The sequence below is a fragment of the Malassezia sympodialis genome, genomic scaffold, assembly GCF_000349305.1.
Source record: "Malassezia sympodialis ATCC 42132 genomic scaffold, msy_sf_8, whole genome shotgun sequence".
Taxonomy (NCBI): Eukaryota; Fungi; Basidiomycota; class Malasseziomycetes; order Malasseziales; family Malasseziaceae; genus Malassezia; species Malassezia sympodialis.
The window spans coordinates 142376-158533 of NW_017387806.1; the positions used below are offsets into that span (position 1 = coordinate 142376).

At 48.8% G+C, this 16158-nt stretch overlaps 5 protein-coding genes across 5 annotated transcripts; 1 reads left to right on the forward strand and 4 right to left on the reverse strand.

Moving 5' to 3' along the window:
• Positions 1 to 466: 466 nt before the first annotated feature.
• On the forward strand, positions 467 to 1604 carry MSY001_1751 (uncharacterized protein; the record flags this gene model as incomplete). The annotated part of the gene is made up of 2 exons (XM_018883567.1): positions 467 to 497; positions 526 to 1604. The coding sequence occupies 2 exons, from the start codon at positions 467 to 469 to the stop codon at positions 1602 to 1604; spliced, it is 1110 nt and encodes a 369-aa protein (XP_018740313.1).
• Positions 1605 to 1804: 200 nt separating this feature from the next.
• On the reverse strand, positions 1805 to 3409 carry MSY001_1752 (uncharacterized protein; the record flags this gene model as incomplete). Its single annotated transcript, XM_018883568.1, has 1 exon — positions 1805 to 3409. One exon carries the CDS (start codon positions 3407 to 3409, stop codon positions 1805 to 1807), a length of 1605 nt encoding a protein of 534 aa, XP_018740314.1.
• A 261-nt stretch (positions 3410 to 3670) lies between these two features.
• MSY001_1753 (uncharacterized protein) lies at positions 3671 to 4316 on the reverse strand (the record flags this gene model as incomplete). Its single annotated transcript, XM_018883569.1, has 2 exons — positions 3671 to 4122; positions 4148 to 4316. 2 exons carry the CDS (start codon positions 4314 to 4316, stop codon positions 3671 to 3673), a joined length of 621 nt encoding a protein of 206 aa, XP_018740315.1.
• A 173-nt stretch (positions 4317 to 4489) lies between these two features.
• Positions 4490 to 6270, reverse strand: MSY001_1754 (uncharacterized protein; the record flags this gene model as incomplete). Its single annotated transcript, XM_018883570.1, has 6 exons — positions 4490 to 4542; positions 4706 to 5282; positions 5421 to 5668; positions 5812 to 6027; positions 6077 to 6084; positions 6239 to 6270. 6 exons carry the CDS (start codon positions 6268 to 6270, stop codon positions 4490 to 4492), a joined length of 1134 nt encoding a protein of 377 aa, XP_018740316.1.
• A 6454-nt stretch (positions 6271 to 12724) lies between these two features.
• MSY001_1755 (uncharacterized protein) lies at positions 12725 to 14386 on the reverse strand (the record flags this gene model as incomplete). The annotated part of the gene is made up of 1 exon (XM_018883571.1): positions 12725 to 14386. The coding sequence occupies one exon, from the start codon at positions 14384 to 14386 to the stop codon at positions 12725 to 12727; it is 1662 nt and encodes a 553-aa protein (XP_018740317.1).
• Positions 14387 to 16158: the final 1772 nt, after the last annotated feature.

Here is a 16158-nt window from a genome sequence, read left to right on the forward strand (position 1 = left end):
GCCACAATACAAGTGCGACTGAATAGCTTTACCATCCCTACATGGGCAGCAAGGCCCATCAGGAAACCCACCAATTCGATTAGGAAAACCAACGTGAACAATAATGCAGAAACGATAGACAGTGTCTTCACCTTTCCATCTTCTAGAGAAAGTGATCTCCAATGAATTGCAGCTAGTACAATGGACACAAATGCAGCTAGGCCATGTGCTATAATGAAGGCAGGGCGAAGCGAATTATACAACAGCCATCGTAACGAATCTGAATAAGTTGGCGGCTCTTCATTTGCGTGACTGTAGTTATGCGCCCATCCTGGCCGCACGAGATCCCGGCGGGGATGCACTGACACCGACTCGCTCATGACCGCCTACAAGCGAGCGTGGCTATGGCAATTTCGGCAACCCCACGTTTCCGTCACGTGGAGCGCTTGGATCCCCGGTTGCCCAGCTTCCCTTTCTCCCGTACGCCATGTCAGGACAAATCGACGTTGCTATTATCGGTTCGTATCTATCTATCTGACAGTTCAGGTGTGGGTCTGGTCGGATCATCTGTGCTGCGTCAACTCGCCACTGTGCCGGCACTTTCTGCGCTTCGCGTCATCGCGCTGCAGAACAGCAAGAAGACGCTATTGGCGCAGCATGGTCAAGGCCTCTCGCTTCAGGATTGGAAGACGCAGCTGAATGCCAGCCCGGTTGCTGCACTTTCTCTTGAAAAACTTGTGAGCTCGCTTAAGGAGCTGGAGGCCGCGAACCAGCGCCACATTGCCGTTATCGACAATACGTCTAGTGATGACGTGGCCTCCTTTTATCCTTCGTTTTTGGAAGCTGGCTTTAGTGTCGTGACTCCCAACAAAAAGGCCTTTTCTGGATCCTTGGACTTGTTCAAGGCGATTGTGAACGCCAAGGCTAAGCCTAACGGCCCTCTCACGTACCAAGAAAGTACCGTAGGTGCTGGACTTCCTATTATCGGCACTCTCAATGACTTGATTGTTACGGGGGACAAGATTAAAAAGATTGAAGGCGTTCTCAGCGGTACCATGAGTTACATTTTCAATGAGTTCAGCCCTGCCTCTGGCAGCAGCTCCAAGTTTAGCGACATTGTTCGTGTGGCTCGTGAAAATGGCTACACGGAACCCCACCCTGGAGATGACTTATCTGGCTCTGATGTTGCCCGAAAGCTCACGATTCTCTCGCGCCTGGTTCCGGAGCTTGCCGACAAGCTTCCTGAGGGCTTCAATTCCGTCAACACCCAGTCCCTGACCCCCTCCGGTTTGGCGGGCGAGCAAAACGCTGATAACTATGTGAAGCGTTTGCCCGAGTTTGATGGTGAATTCGATCAACTTCGTGCAAGTGCCCAAGAGAGGAAGTGTGTCCTGCGCTACGTCGGCCTGATCGACGTTGAAAAGAACATTATTAAGGCTGGTCTCGAATCGTACCCGGCTGATCATCCCTTTGCCACCTCCCTGGGAGGGTCTGACAATATCATTTCGTTCACTACTGAACGATACCCCCGTCCTTTGCTAGTTCAAGGCGCCGGGGCTGGCGCTGATGTCACAGCCATGGGCGTCGTCGCTGACTTGGTGCGTGTCGCTGAGCGTCGGGGATAAACACATAGTTTTTAGACTCTTAAGCCCACTGATATATCACACAAACCTGACATCTCTACTGAAGTAGCTATTTTGGCGCAAGTTTGCAAGATTATGGAGAGAAGTACAGGTTGCAAAACCAATATGTGGGGGATTGGTGTCTTTGGTGCGGATTATGTAACCCAGATTACCCCGCATTTGCAGTGACTCCACCTCGTGGCTCACTTGCGAGGGGTGAACACCACGTTGGCCGGCTGCGACGGCAAGACGACCATCGATGTGTAGTCAGGCAGAGGAAGCTTGTCTTCCAGACGCCACTTGAAGGCGCGCACAAATGTAGCGATAATCGTGCCTAGCTGGAGATAAGCAAACTGCTCACCAATGCAGCGGTGGCGGCCAGCGCCGAAGGGCAGGTAGGGGCTGTTCGCGCCTGTGCTGACCATACCCCAACCGAAATCCTCTTGCTTGTCGTCTGACTGTTCGTACTTCTTTGCGCGATCACCCAACCAGCGATGCGGGTCAAATACATCCGCATCTTCCCAGAGATGGGGATCGATCTGCGACACACCAGGAGCCGCAATCACATAGTGACCCTTGGGGATAACATACGCATTGTTGTCACCTGGCTTGGAAGACTTGGGCGCGGCCAGAGTAGGAGGAACAGGAATATCCGACTTCACCTTACGCATAAGGCTGTGAATCGGAGGATGCATGCGCAGTGTCTCACGAATCACCGCGTCAAGAACCGGTAGCGACGACTTTTGAATGTCATAGTCCAAAGGAGAGAAACCACCAGCACCATCGCTGAAAACTTTGACCTGCTCTTCGTACAGCTCCTCGATAAACTCAGGACGGCTTGCCAAGCGAAGCATTGCCCAGCTACCTGTGGCACTCGAAGTGTGTTGACCCGCCATAAGAAGAGCAATCATCATATGAGCGATCTCTCTGTCGTTAATCTCACGTCCATTCTTGTAGGATTGTTCCATAAGGGCATTGATCATATCATGTTCCGTACCCTCGATGCTTCCCTCACGGCGCTTTTTAATGATGCCCATGTAAAAGTCACTCATTTGACGCTGCGCACGGTCACGGCGGAAGTTGTTAGGCAGAGGCAGGTTGGGAATAACAAAGTTGATTGGTGTAAATCCAGAGTCCAGGTCATGGTAGAGTTTTGCAAACGACTTGTCCAAATTTTCGCGCACTTCCTTTCCTTGCAAAGTGCGACTGGCAGTCAGGATCGTAATTTCACTGAAAGCATTGAAGATATCCACCACAACCGACGGGCTTCCCTTCTGCAGCGGCAAAAATGCAGGGTCCGTCTTAATGAAGTCTTTGACCTCTGCCGCAATCAGTGTCACATAAGTACGGAAGTTCTCCACAGATAGACCAGCCTTCACAAAGCGCTTCTGCTCCATGAGCACCGCGTTCGGAACATCGTACACAACGCCCTTACCAAAGACGGGTGTGGTAAGGGACGTATACGCGTCTTCTGCGGAAACCTGGTTCAGACGACCATTGAACACTAAATTTGAGCCCTTTGGACCAAGAGCCACAGTAAGGTTTCGACCCAGTAACTTGAACGTAAACACATCACCGTACTTCTCACGGCACTCAAAGAAAAAGCGGTATGGGTCCATGCCATACGTCACGGCGGAACCAATCACCGGGAACCAGTGGAACACGACAGGGGGCAGCGACTTATTGCGAGGCAGGAGTACTTGCGAGAGCACATTGACAACAACAGACAAGAAAATCGCCAGAAAAATACCGCCGATTACTTGCTGCCACATCGGAAGTGCCTGAAAAGTAGCGAGCAAGTCCAACATGCTAGTAGTTGGGTTCTACGCTGTAAATGGCGCAGAAAGGCAAAATGGCGTGGTAGGATTCCTTTCCGTCACGCGTGGCACGACGGTCCAATAAAATACTCTCAATCACATAAACATCTGGCCACCCCGCGATTCAACGGAAGGATGGAGACGCAGGGCCCTGGCTTAGCAACAAGTCCTTGTAGAAGACAGATGCTATCAGACACTATCTATAGGTTAATACCGAGGGAAACACCCTCTGCTATATGGGCTAAACGTGCATCAATCGCATAGCCTTTGGTTTCGAATTCTGGTGTCAATAAAAGGCATCATACCTCGTAGATTTTCGCTCAAATGACGCAAGGGAACCAGGTGTTTTTCAATATATTCCCCCTCATCGGGCTCCGCTAGAGGCTCAGGTGCATCACGGTCAAGGGAAATGTCAATTACACAGAGCTTCATATTTGCACCGGTTAGGCCAGGATCATTGTACATGATTGTTGAGAGCGACTTAACGGTGATAGTAACGCCTTTGGCCGAATCACTAAAACCTGTCTCTTCGTATAGTTCTCGAAGGGCTGCTGACCTTGCTCCCTGCTCTCCCTCTTCACCAGCATCAACCAAGCCAGCCGGAAGCTCAATCACACATGAGCCAACGGGTGGTCGGAACTGGCTGACAAGGAGCACATGCGGATCCAAAGATGGTCTCTTAACAACGGCTAAAATTGCAACAGCTTCATGTCAGTAACCAAAGCGTACCATCTACATCGCCTGCGCGTGTCCGGCGATCCGCTGATTCCCACACCCTCGCCTTGCCGGATGCATCTTTCCAGTCGATGGCACGTAATCCAACCCACTTTGCATCATCATTGCTCAATGGCCGAGATTTTAGTACACGAGATTGTCTGATATCCAGCGCAGAAGACATGGTCCAAATAGTTGATCGAGAAATATGCAGAGCACGACCACAACTTACGCTACGTAAACGACACGCTAGCGGTAGATGCATAAGTTAAGTCTATAACTTCTCCACATGTATGGAGTCCCAATGCGGGCAGGGCATATTAGTTGACAACATTGCCGAAGACGTCCCCGTAACCACTAAGGATTGTAGAATTGGGAACTTGCAGCCAGTCCGTCCAGTTGGAAGTAATCTATTGTAAGGCAAAACAAACGTACAGCTGTGACGATAGGAAAACCAACCAGAAACAAATTCTCGAGAGCGGGTTTAGCCAGGTCAGGCAGTTTGGTGACATTCATGAAATACTCGTAGTCGTTGGAGCCCGGAGGAGCTTGTGTTAGTTGCCATTTACATACCGCGATCGAAATCACTCGCACTCCGATAAAGGATTGTGCGGCCATAGTCAGCAACACCAGCCTTGTGGGCGCGCACCAATGTCTCAAGTACAGCATTGTCTTCCTGAGCCGTGAGAGCGTAGGCTCCCGTGCCATTTGTAAGAGTGTATGTGAGATTTGATGCCATATCACCGAACTTGGCACCAGTGAAATACAGGTCGCTTGTCATAACATCGCCATGGAATACAGCAGGAGGGGAACGGGCAGGTGGCTGCGAATATGCCGCACGTTGATCCATCGCAAGCTGGGTGTCGTTTAATTGAACCTGAGTTGCGATAGGGAAAACTTTATCAAGCAGGCCTGTGTTGAGTCCAAACACTTCAGTTCCATAGAGCCAGCCGGGATATTCACCAGGCTGTGAAGTACCATAGTTCCAGAAACTATCAGTCCAATTGGAAGGGATTTCGCGAGCATCGAGACCATATTGCAAACCAAACTGGACAGCAAATTTAGGGAAACCCACACTGCCGATAGTCCCCATAGCAGGGTTGATACCGGCGATGCCGTTGACAATAAAGTAGGTTTGTGTCAGATTAAACTTAGGACTGAACAACAGGGCGGTCATAGAAGCAGCAGCATTTATTTCACCTTCACCTAGAGTAGCAAGACAGACATCACTGTTGCTAGTGCAAGAAACGTTTGGGAAAAGAGGGCTTAATCCAGGAACCTCAATTACCCTTGGGTAGGTGAAATTACGACCGATCCAGGCTTTCCTTTCCGGCTCAAACAAGGTCACGACCATCACCTTTGGCATAAGCGTATCAGGGCTGGATGTGGTTTCATTGTTTGTTTCAGGGCTAGCCTGAGAACTGGCTGTCGCAAGGGGATTGGCGCTTGTCGCAGCTGCGTCAGAGCTTTCGGAGCTAGGTGTTGCTGGCTCTTGAGCCCAGCCTTTTGAGACGCCCAAGATCACCACCAGAAGGGCTAGGAGAGTAAACCTCATGCCGGAAAGTGAAGATCTCAGTTTTAACAAACAACCGTTTCGACACTTGTTATCAATATTATGGAGCAATTTTATTCGCTAGAATCCAGCGGCAAAAAATGATAGGAGAAATAGTCATACTGACTGACTGCGTCAGCAGATGGCTCCAGTTCGTCGGATGAACCGCCTGCCAACTGATTAAGTTTTGCAGCTACCCGGTCGGCACCTTCGCGAATACCACCAAGGTTGTATGCTGTCGGGCCAATTTGGATGGCTGAGTAGGTCCCAACCACATATAGAGGAAGTGAGCCATACTGCAAGTCCTCATTTACAATAGGAATACCACAAACTTCTGGGACCGCTAATTTTTTTGAAAGAGTTTGCATAAACGGTAAAGTGCTGAAACCGACCTGTGACCCTGTCGATGAAATTAGAAAGTCTGCCTCACAAGAGACATATGTGCCTGGAGCCTGTTTATTGTTCATAAATCGCGTCTCGTTGTCTAAACAGTCTTTTCGATGAAAAATAAGCGTCCATTTCTGAGTATGTGAATCCCAGGTAGCAGAGTCTACTTCCGTATGTGTCTTGATTTCAAGCACTCCATTTCGCGCATGTTGAAGTAAAACTTTTGAGTAAGGGGGATTAATACTTCCGCCGTTCCTTCCTTCGTTAATCATATTCATGCGCTCCTGAGCGTTATCACTCTGCCAAAATTGCATTTTGTTAACATTAGCATACTTTCCGACCCAATCAATACTAAAGTCGAATGGCTTTACCTTAAAAAAGCCACGAAGGAGCAGTATCACCTTCGTAAACCCTTTGCGAACACACAGGTCACAAAGTTGAGCTGAGGATAAGCCACCGCCAATAATGACGACAGTGGTCGATTGACCGGTTTTCATGTGCGCATTTAAAGTTGCATTGGGGAAATCAAACGCAGGATTGCATATTGCCGATGAATGAGCCCATCCCTCACCGTAAGAGGCGCAGCAGGGTCTTAGGCCTAGTGTTGGCTTTTCATATGTCGACTCATCCTTTGAATCTTGGGAGTGCTGACCCTGGCTATCATCCGAATAGGAGAAAGAGTAACTTTCAGTCCTCGAAAATTTTGACTGAGAATTTGACCGATACGTATCTTGCAGCCACTCTGGGACTTGGGGACGACCTCCATATCCAATTGCAGACACAACGTAGCGCGCACCTATGACACACCCATCCTGTGTTTCAATCGAAAACCCTTCGATATCCTCTGATGATTCATCAAAGCTTGCTACCTGCAAGCGTCCGTAGTCAAGATTCGTCACTTCAGCTTGCAGGAGTGTAGCAGTAGGTCTCTGAGAAGAATTAATATCATCGAGCCAATCTGATAGAGCACGGACAGCTCCCTCGGCATTTCGCTCAGGTTCGATTTGGTATCGTTCCACAAGATGATTCGTGAAGTCCCGAAATAGAGGCGTTGATGGATTTTGGTAGTCCCTCCGATCACGCTCATTAACAATAGGGCCTAAGTTAGTCACCAATTGTGCATGCTTCTTGAGCCTCGCTTGTTTGAATTTATGCTTGCTCACTTCTTTTCCAACTACTCCTGGAACCTCCAGTAGGTCTGGGCGCTCAGGCACAGCACTTTTAGCAGAGCGACGGCGTCCAAAACTCGGCTTGCGACCCATAGTTTCGCTCAAATAAGTGAATGGACCTGATTTAGCATGACCTGTCTGGACGGCATACTCAAGAAGGCCATCCAAATCAGCTGGATCAGGATGAAAAAACATAGGCGATCGAAGATAGGGAATCTCCAGTGCAGAGAAGTTTCTGTGCCACTGGCCAAGCCAACCGTCGCCAAGTTTGTCGAGGATGAGAATAGATAGTTTTTGTGTCCTTGTGCGACCCTTGGTTTTAGAATTAAGACCTTTAATAACTCGGTCACTGCTTCTCCCTGGCTTACGAGTCTGTAGTGTGGGTGCCGATTGGGTCTGTCGTTTTAGCCAGTGCAAGTACTTCCGTTCATCTTCCAGATAAATGGCCGCGGGGCGATCTTCAAGGATGCGAGTAACAAAAGTAAGTGCGGCAGGCCCTGAACCAATTACTACAATATCAAAGTATTGTTTCTTTGAAAGAATGATTGGATTTCCCTTACGATCGTAGAGCTGTTGTATTTCAAACGGTTGGAACTCTTGGGCTATATCCTTTGTACAGCGTCGGGACCAGGAGGCCATCTTTTCGAAAATACAGTCCCAGGTCTTTGTTCATCATCTTTAAGACTCAGGGATATGTCCACCTCATCAGTTTTTATGCGTCCAAAAATACCTCGCTGCTGCAGTCACACAACCAGGAAGGTCCACGCTCTGCACGGTTCAAATGACGACGTAATCTGGATCAACAGAAACCGCTCAACCATGCTAAAAATCAGCCAACGACTAAAGCCAAGGAGTTCATCAAGACGTCAACTAAAATCTCGGTGAAGCCGGGCTTGATGACTGACACTTCTTGTGACCGGACCAAACACAAGAGGTGGTGTGGAGATTTGACACGGCCCTCCATCTCGTTGCGTAAATGGAAAGCCATAGGCAATGTGAGACTCCTTTAAAGGTGGCCATCATAGGTTCAGGTTTGGCCGGACTTACAACTGCCTTCTTATTAACAAGCGGTAATGCAGATGCGAAGCAAAAAATTCAAGTTGAGCTATTAGAGCGTAGCGCAACATTAGGCATGGACTCAGAGAGCGTAACAGTGGAGTACGGGGGTCAGAAGCGCCGAATCGACGTGCCTATGCGTGCTTTCTCGCGAGGTATGTGGTGAAACTAATATGCGAGGTTTTTATCCAGAGCTTGTAAAGCTGTATCGACATTTACATATTCCCTTCGCCCCGATGTCTTTTTCATTCTCTTTTGGAGCCTCACCGGCCTCCAAGACACGCCAGCAAGGACCATTGCCTTCCATCCTTTACAGTGGCCTTACGACCCGCCGTGCTTTTAGACTTCAGCTGCCTGGTAAGACATTCCTGCAGTACATTTACTATATTTTCAAGATACTATGGTCCTACCTGATACTAAATGTGGTGGCGTGGTACCATGTCAAGTCAGGCCACACAAGAGATCCCAAGCATCGAATCAGCAAGATCACTTTTGGAGAGTGGTGCGACAGTTCTTTGGTTTATCACTCATTTTTCGTTGAGTTACTATTACCTATGTTGTGTTCGATTATGACAGCCGATTGTGCGACTGTGCGTTCGATACCCGCAGCTGAGATGCTGAATTACCTCGTTGCTACCTTATTTTACCGGCACTTTACTGTTAAAGGTGGGGTATCGCAAGTGGTTGCAGCTTTGTCGGCCAATATGAAAGCTGACCATATCCATTTGAATATGGTTGTTAAAGATATGATCCCGATCACAGAGGGCGATAAAACAGGCATTGAACTCGTGTGTGAAAATAAAAAGACAGGAATGGAAAGCCATCTGCATTATGATCATATCATATTTGCTTCACAAGCACCTCAGACCGCAGCAATGCTCAGACAGCTGTGTGGTCATTTGGATCGAGATGTTTCGCGATCCTACTTGGAACATTGTGAAGAACAGATCAATCAGCTAAGCAAGCTCCGCTACGAGCAGAGTACTGTCGTTTGTCACACTGATGTGAGTATACTCGCCCCAGAAAAAGAGGCATGGAGAGATCTGAACTTTATTCGGCCTATTCATACAGCAAATGACGATCCTACGTATACAATGGCGACGCATGTCATATACCAGACTCCAGACTCTGTCTTTATGCAGACAACAAACCCTCTACCTTGGCTTTTCCCTCATGAAAACACGTGGGTTTCCAAAAGTGATTTTGAACGGTTTGTACTCACGCTCTCTGGCCGCGAAGCTCGCAGGTCCTTCTTTGATTTTGAGGTGGCAAATGGCAAATATACTATGCATCCCAAACTAGGGATCTTGCAAGGGCTAGACTCTAAATGCTTATGGGACATGAAGATGCCAAGCATTTGGTTCTGTGGAAGTTGGAGCTACGGCGTTCCTTTGCTAGAAGGTACAGTGGTATTTCACTTACTCTCAGGTTGCGTAACTAGTGCTAGACTAGTGGCCACAGATATTTTACGAAAGGCAGATCTCTCAACAAAGCATATCGAGGAAGTTTGGCAATGAACTGTATTTGCTATGATACAGGGTATAAAAGAGCCATGTCTATGATGCTGGACTTCATCCACGCCTTCTCTTTTTATTTTTCGCCTGGCAATCACTGCACACCCATGTTTGAGGGAGAGGCTTAGAGACACCCACGCATCCAATGTGGAACCACTCGTATTTACAATCGTCCGAGTCGCACCCAATCATTTCGCCGAAAGAACCACGCTGACAGAAGCAGTATAGATTTTCATCCCTCTCCTCTTCGCCATCCGCAGCAATGGTCTCATCCTTGCCATTGGATCTTCCATCTGAAACATCTCCATTCGATGAGGCTCTCCCAGTGCCTCTGCCTGAGATATAGGATGATGCACGAGCAGGCGCCTCAGTTATATGAGATGCGCGCTTCCTCCGGACTCGCACTTCACTTACGTCACTCTCACTGTCGCCGATACCTGCATTGAGTAACAGAAGAGGCAATTGTGAAGGTTCAGCCAAGACAGGAGGCTTAGGTACCGAAGACGACACACTAGCCACAAGATCCTCATTGATTGAATTCAGGTCATGGAGCAAGCGCTGATGATACGCATAAACCTTGCGCCATAACATTAATGCAAGGGCCGATTTCTCAGAGGAAAGCTCTTCTGCGCGCGAATAGTCCGCCGCAATTCGAGTAGAAAGCTTATCTAGCTTGGTCTGTGAGTTGTCAGAGTTAGATGGTGTGCCAGAGTTGTTCATCATAGAGGAATATGCCTCTTTCATTTGCGATTCTTTAGATGAAATGCGTGAGAGTGTGTCTTCGGTGAGTAACTGGCACTTACCTTGCACTTTACCATCCTTGATTTCAATCTCACGCAATATGTGCGACACTTCCGCAGGAAGATTGTCTAAGCCTGAACATAAGACTGACAATATACATACTCGAGATGTACTCCGTGGTAAGCACTGCAATTTCAGCAGGATCCTCCATCGTACTGGCTGCCACCACGAATGTTGCAAACAAACAAGGAAGAGGAGTGTCACGTGACAGGTCTCGAAGATTGCGATGCAAGTCCAAGCATCCTGCACTGATCGCTGGATTTGGGGCTTACGCCAGGAGGACATGCTGTGGAATTTCCGCAGAACAGGAATCGGTAAGTACTATCGCTTGCTTATATTTAGGTGTGTTTGTCCAGTCACAATCTTCAACGAGGGTTAGATATCGGAGGTTTTTCACACAAGCGACTCGCTGGAAAGACTTGCTACCGACTCCTCAACCTTGGACGTCTATACCTACAAATGCAAACAATGGACCAGCACTATTTGGTGATTTAGTATCAGCTCGTTCGGCCCAGTCGCACCTCTATGATCGATTACAGGAAAAATTGAGAAGTGATCCAGGGGAATCTCCGGCTCAGATGTTAGAATGGTATCAAGAACGACTGAAGGAGAGTCGCAGCCGACTTTTGCAAGGGAGTGCGGATAGCTATCATTCCAATCTCCTTTTGATAAACTATGCAGCACAACAGCACGATATCCGTACATTACGGCGACTTAAACCAGCTGCTCAAATATGGAGCCAACGTTGGAAACATGAAATGGGCAGTAGCGAAACAAGAGCAAACCTTGGAGGCACAGCGTTATTAAGTGAAAAAATTGACGGAATCTTATTTGTACTTGCGGCAAAACAAGGGAATTGGCAAGTGATGCTCAAGTTAGCAACATCTCGTCATCCTCGCAAACGTTGGACTCCTCAGATGTGTCTTGCGATGCTTCGATCACGCGGCGCTCTGGATATGATTACTCGCATTCAACATCATCTAACGCCTTCTAAGCTCGGTTCGAGTGACAATGACAACGATGATACCCCTGAACATAACGACGTTGTGGCAAAACAAATACTATGGAGCATGTTTTTGCGCGAGTTCTGGCAATACTGGCAGAAACCAAAGCTTACATCTTCGAATATATCTAAACCCCTTCCGTCCTGGATAACAGCTGCCTTGCTGGACCTGTATTCCAAGTCAGGTAAAGTCGGTCCAACGCTAGACTTGGCCTGGTCTTATATACAATTGCATGAAAACAAGGGTCGCTCGTCTAACCGGAGTCAAGCTCGCATACTTCGCAATGGATCTTCACGCCTACTTACTAGCCCAAACTCCCTGATACCTGGTCCTAGAATACTATATTATATCCTCAAAGCGGTTAAATTACAGGAAGACTCAAATGCTGTTCTTCAAGCCTTTGCTGCATTGACCCATACCGACTTACGACCGCAAGGTGAATTGAACTTGGCTCACCCATTGTTTCGTCAAAATAAATATATTTTTGAGCCTGATAACAATATCATTCTTTTGGTAATGGATGCCATGGTGAAGGCTGAGACCCATTCGAAGGATCTGCCAGATAAGCTGCTCTCCTTCTTAAGGAGCGTAGACCGTTCTTGGGGTAGCTGGCGCGCTAGAATGGACCCTTCGTGGCATCCTATGTTCCTTGATTTACGACCCATACAGCGACTACTCGACCTTTGTTTGGAAATGGATGCATATCGCATTGTAAGGCAGGTATTGCGCTTCCAACAGGGCCTCTTTCGTCGAGAGTTGAAATGGCATACAACGCCGCACAAAAAGCGTCTGTGGCGCCAGGGTCTCAATGAGTTGACTATGCTTCGTGAGTGGACCGACACATTGGCAGCGCTCCGCCGAAGACGATGGATCATTGATGATCAGGCACAGTCTCTGTACCATATGGCATCTCAGTTGGCACAACTGTACCGATATTGTCAGCCTGTAAGGCGTTCGTCACGCCAATTCAGACGAAAACAACTAGAATGAACCTATACCAGCTTTGTGTATCATAGATGAAACCCATTACATTGACTGTCTATTTACCCCAAGAAAACTCAATTCTATGTTTGCAGTGCATAGTAGTTGGCACCCACAGGATCGAGATTTTAGAAAGAGAAGAGCTCTGGTACGAACCGTACATCGCGTAGGGTACCCAAACCACCCATAGCAATGCGAGCATTCAAAGAAGAAACCTTATTGCCAACCGTGCAGACAAGATCTTTCGGGGCGCAGGCCAAAATGCACATGGTCCTGGATTGTGCATCCATGGCCTGGGACACTTGCTGGTCTAACTCAGAGACAAAGTCTGCCCTCAGGCCATGGTGCACATTCAAAAAGTCATGCATAGGCTCCTCGTTCCAGGCAACCATTTCACGAGACGCAAACACGTGCATTTGAACAGATACATCAGACCTGTGCGTAAGGTCATCAAGCTGCTGCAATTCCTCCTTGATCCAACGAATCATATCATAGGACCGAATGGTCCAAATAAGATGTACGGTTTTTGTAATAATCGGGTCGCCCTGGACAGAGCGCCGCACCAACTCCGATACCTGAGGAAGGCAGAATGTGATGCCTGAACCACCGGCCACAAGCACTGCGTGTTCGTACATGCCCAGGCTGTAGTTGTGACTGTACGGACCGTCCAAGTACGCCGTGATTTCCCGTGTATCCTGGTCAAAAGGAAGCGGCTTGTCCTGGAAAATATGTTTGGTCGGCGAATTGTCCACGGAACCATCCATACTAGAATTAGAACCAGACTCAGGGCTCATGTCACTGGTCTTTTCAAGTATAGGAGCTTGACGTTCTTTTACAGTATGCTCCTTACCGTGTCCAGCTGTCATATCGTACAATTGCCTAGTAATTCCTTTTTGCACACGGGCAAACAGGACCAGTTTGTTGGGTAGATGAGGCGAGGCGCTAGGAATTGACAAGCATGTAAAAGGATGCGCCTGCCATGGATAGACTCCGGGAAAGCGAACGAATACATGTTGGCCCGCATGCCATCGAAGTGGGGTCTCGAAGCTCAGACGCAGAAATTCTGCGGGTCGTTCTTGATCCAGACTCTCTTCTTTGCCCACTTGCGTCAAGACACGTACCTTGGCGCGAGGGCCACAGAAAAAGTTGGAGGAAAAGAGCACCATAAGAGAGCGTACAACAATTGAAAGCAGCCAGATACCCAGCGTAGCCCACAGCCAGATATGCGAATTGAGAAGGTTTTCAAAGTGCACGAATGAGAATCCAAAGAACAAGGCCGCACTCGTAATATGTTGCACCACAAAGAACTCGTAGGACATTTTGCGGAAAACTCCGAAACTCGAAAGGCAGAGCCAGAGCATAAAAAATACGGCAACAGTACCGCTCCAGTATGTCGTGAAGTGTGCGGACCAGACTTCCTTGAGAGCATTCATACCGCCCTCTCGTAGAGGTGAATTTACGAACGCGGCCGTGTGAATAATCGCGAAAATTAAGGCCAGGATGCATGTAGCCTGGTGAAATGTTTGCAAATGGGCATGAGAGATGCCCGTAAGCAGGGAGATGGGGTTGAACTTGAGAGCCATGGCAAACATGAAGGGGTACATGGCCGCTGACATCATCCCACTACGCAAGGCCAGGGGAGGAGAACCAAATGCATATGAGGTGCGGTAGTATGGCCACATACTCAAACACCACACGATTGTTCCAATGTAGACGGCCCCAATAATGATCAGATAGTGACTCTGGAGAAGCCACGTACCCAACACCTTAAATCGCCGATAGCCAAACATGCGGCAAATGGCTGTCAAAAATGAAATTCCCGGAATGCTGGCCAGTGGCAATGACAGCCGCGGACGATACGCGCGCAGTAAACGAATGAGGTGGATAATGAGCCCAAGGATCACGAAACCACAAAATATGTACGAGACGCGCTTCGCATAGAGTGTATGCGATGCCCATGGAGCGGTGCTATCTCGTACCGTCCGAACTGCACTTTTATCCGCATATTTGTAGTCTGTTTCCATGATACGAGAGCGGAGGCAGAAAGTGCTTGCGAAGAACTTAGTCGCTTGCCGTTGATATACATACAGAAAGGCTCCGAGAAAGCTCCGTGCCAAGCCTTGTGGAGGCGTGGCTGTGGGGTCGGACCCTTTGGACGGAAACGCCCCGAAGCAGCGGCACATCTCGCCATGACGCCCAACTCCCCAGATCGATCTTTTTATTAAAACACTTATTTCCAACAAGAGCAGCAAGTCCTTTTTGCATGTCTTCGACGGGGCAAGAGGAAGCATTTAATCTGGGCTAGGCTCATAGATGCAGTAGTCCAGCTGCACAGCTTAGTCTCTAGAGTATAGGCCCAGTAGATTTTGGGCATGCAGTAGGGACCATGACGCGACGGTGGCAGAGGGTGTCAAATAGCTTTGTTGTCGATCAGGATCCCAGCGATATCGTAATGGCCGCATAGACTCATATCTGGATTGTGCTTTAGGCGAGGGATCTGCCTGCAGCTTGCACAAGTGCTTTTCGCGTAGGACCTCGACCGTAAGACGATTTTCACCTAGGTAGTACAGTGATCGTACAAAAAAACTTAGAGGCAATAAGACTCCTAGGCATAGAAGACCAATCGCAATTGGAACATGCACAGTGGGTCGCGGCTCAGTCATAGAATAGATAGACCCACTGTGATAGGGTGTTAGTTCGACAGCATACGAGGCTGGGTGAGTAGTGGGTACGTACCCAAAATAAGACCCACGATCGGACGGCCAATTGGTCCTAGAAGCCACGACCATTTGCTGGACCAGAATGTGTAGGCGGCTCCTGGGACGCTATGGCCAATCGTCCAAAGCATTCGCACATGAATGGAGGCAATGCGGATGAGTGGCACGCACGCGAGTAGGCACAGGCACGATAGCACAAGCATCATGCACAGATACGCCAGCATACTCGCGGGGCATGTAATATCGGAGTCAAACTGGCGTTAGAAAAATGGCGCGTACCCAATAGCAGTGGTGATCAAAGAAGAAGCGACACTCGCCACAGGCGCCGCAATGGCGCATACGCGGAGCCTTCCAGTGCCCGCGACACTGATCACGCCAGCAGCGCTCTGGCTCACCGCGCTCATTCGTGGCATGAGCGATATACTTCACGGACGATGGATCGTCGTCGCGGAAGCGCGCTGTATATAGAGGAATTGGGTGCAGCAGTAAGAGAGTGAGCCATGGCCGGTCTGATAGTTTGAGTGACTGTTTATGGCATGATATAGCATCGACATACACGGGTACCGCCGTGCTCAGGCGCCATTGGAGTGCGACGCAGTATGCAAAGAGGACGTGCAAAAATAGGACGCCAACACCGGACCATGACCGCACGCCGTTAGAGAAAAGCACATAACACACTGCGTTGGTCATGGAATACGTACCATAATAGCCGTACCCAACAACTACGTATAGGTACACGAAAAGGAATACCACCACTGCGGGCACCACGCGCCGCCAGTGTGCACTGGCGCGGCGTGCCATCCCAAGGCAAGCCTCCACATGATCGAAACGTGACAGGGCGAAAG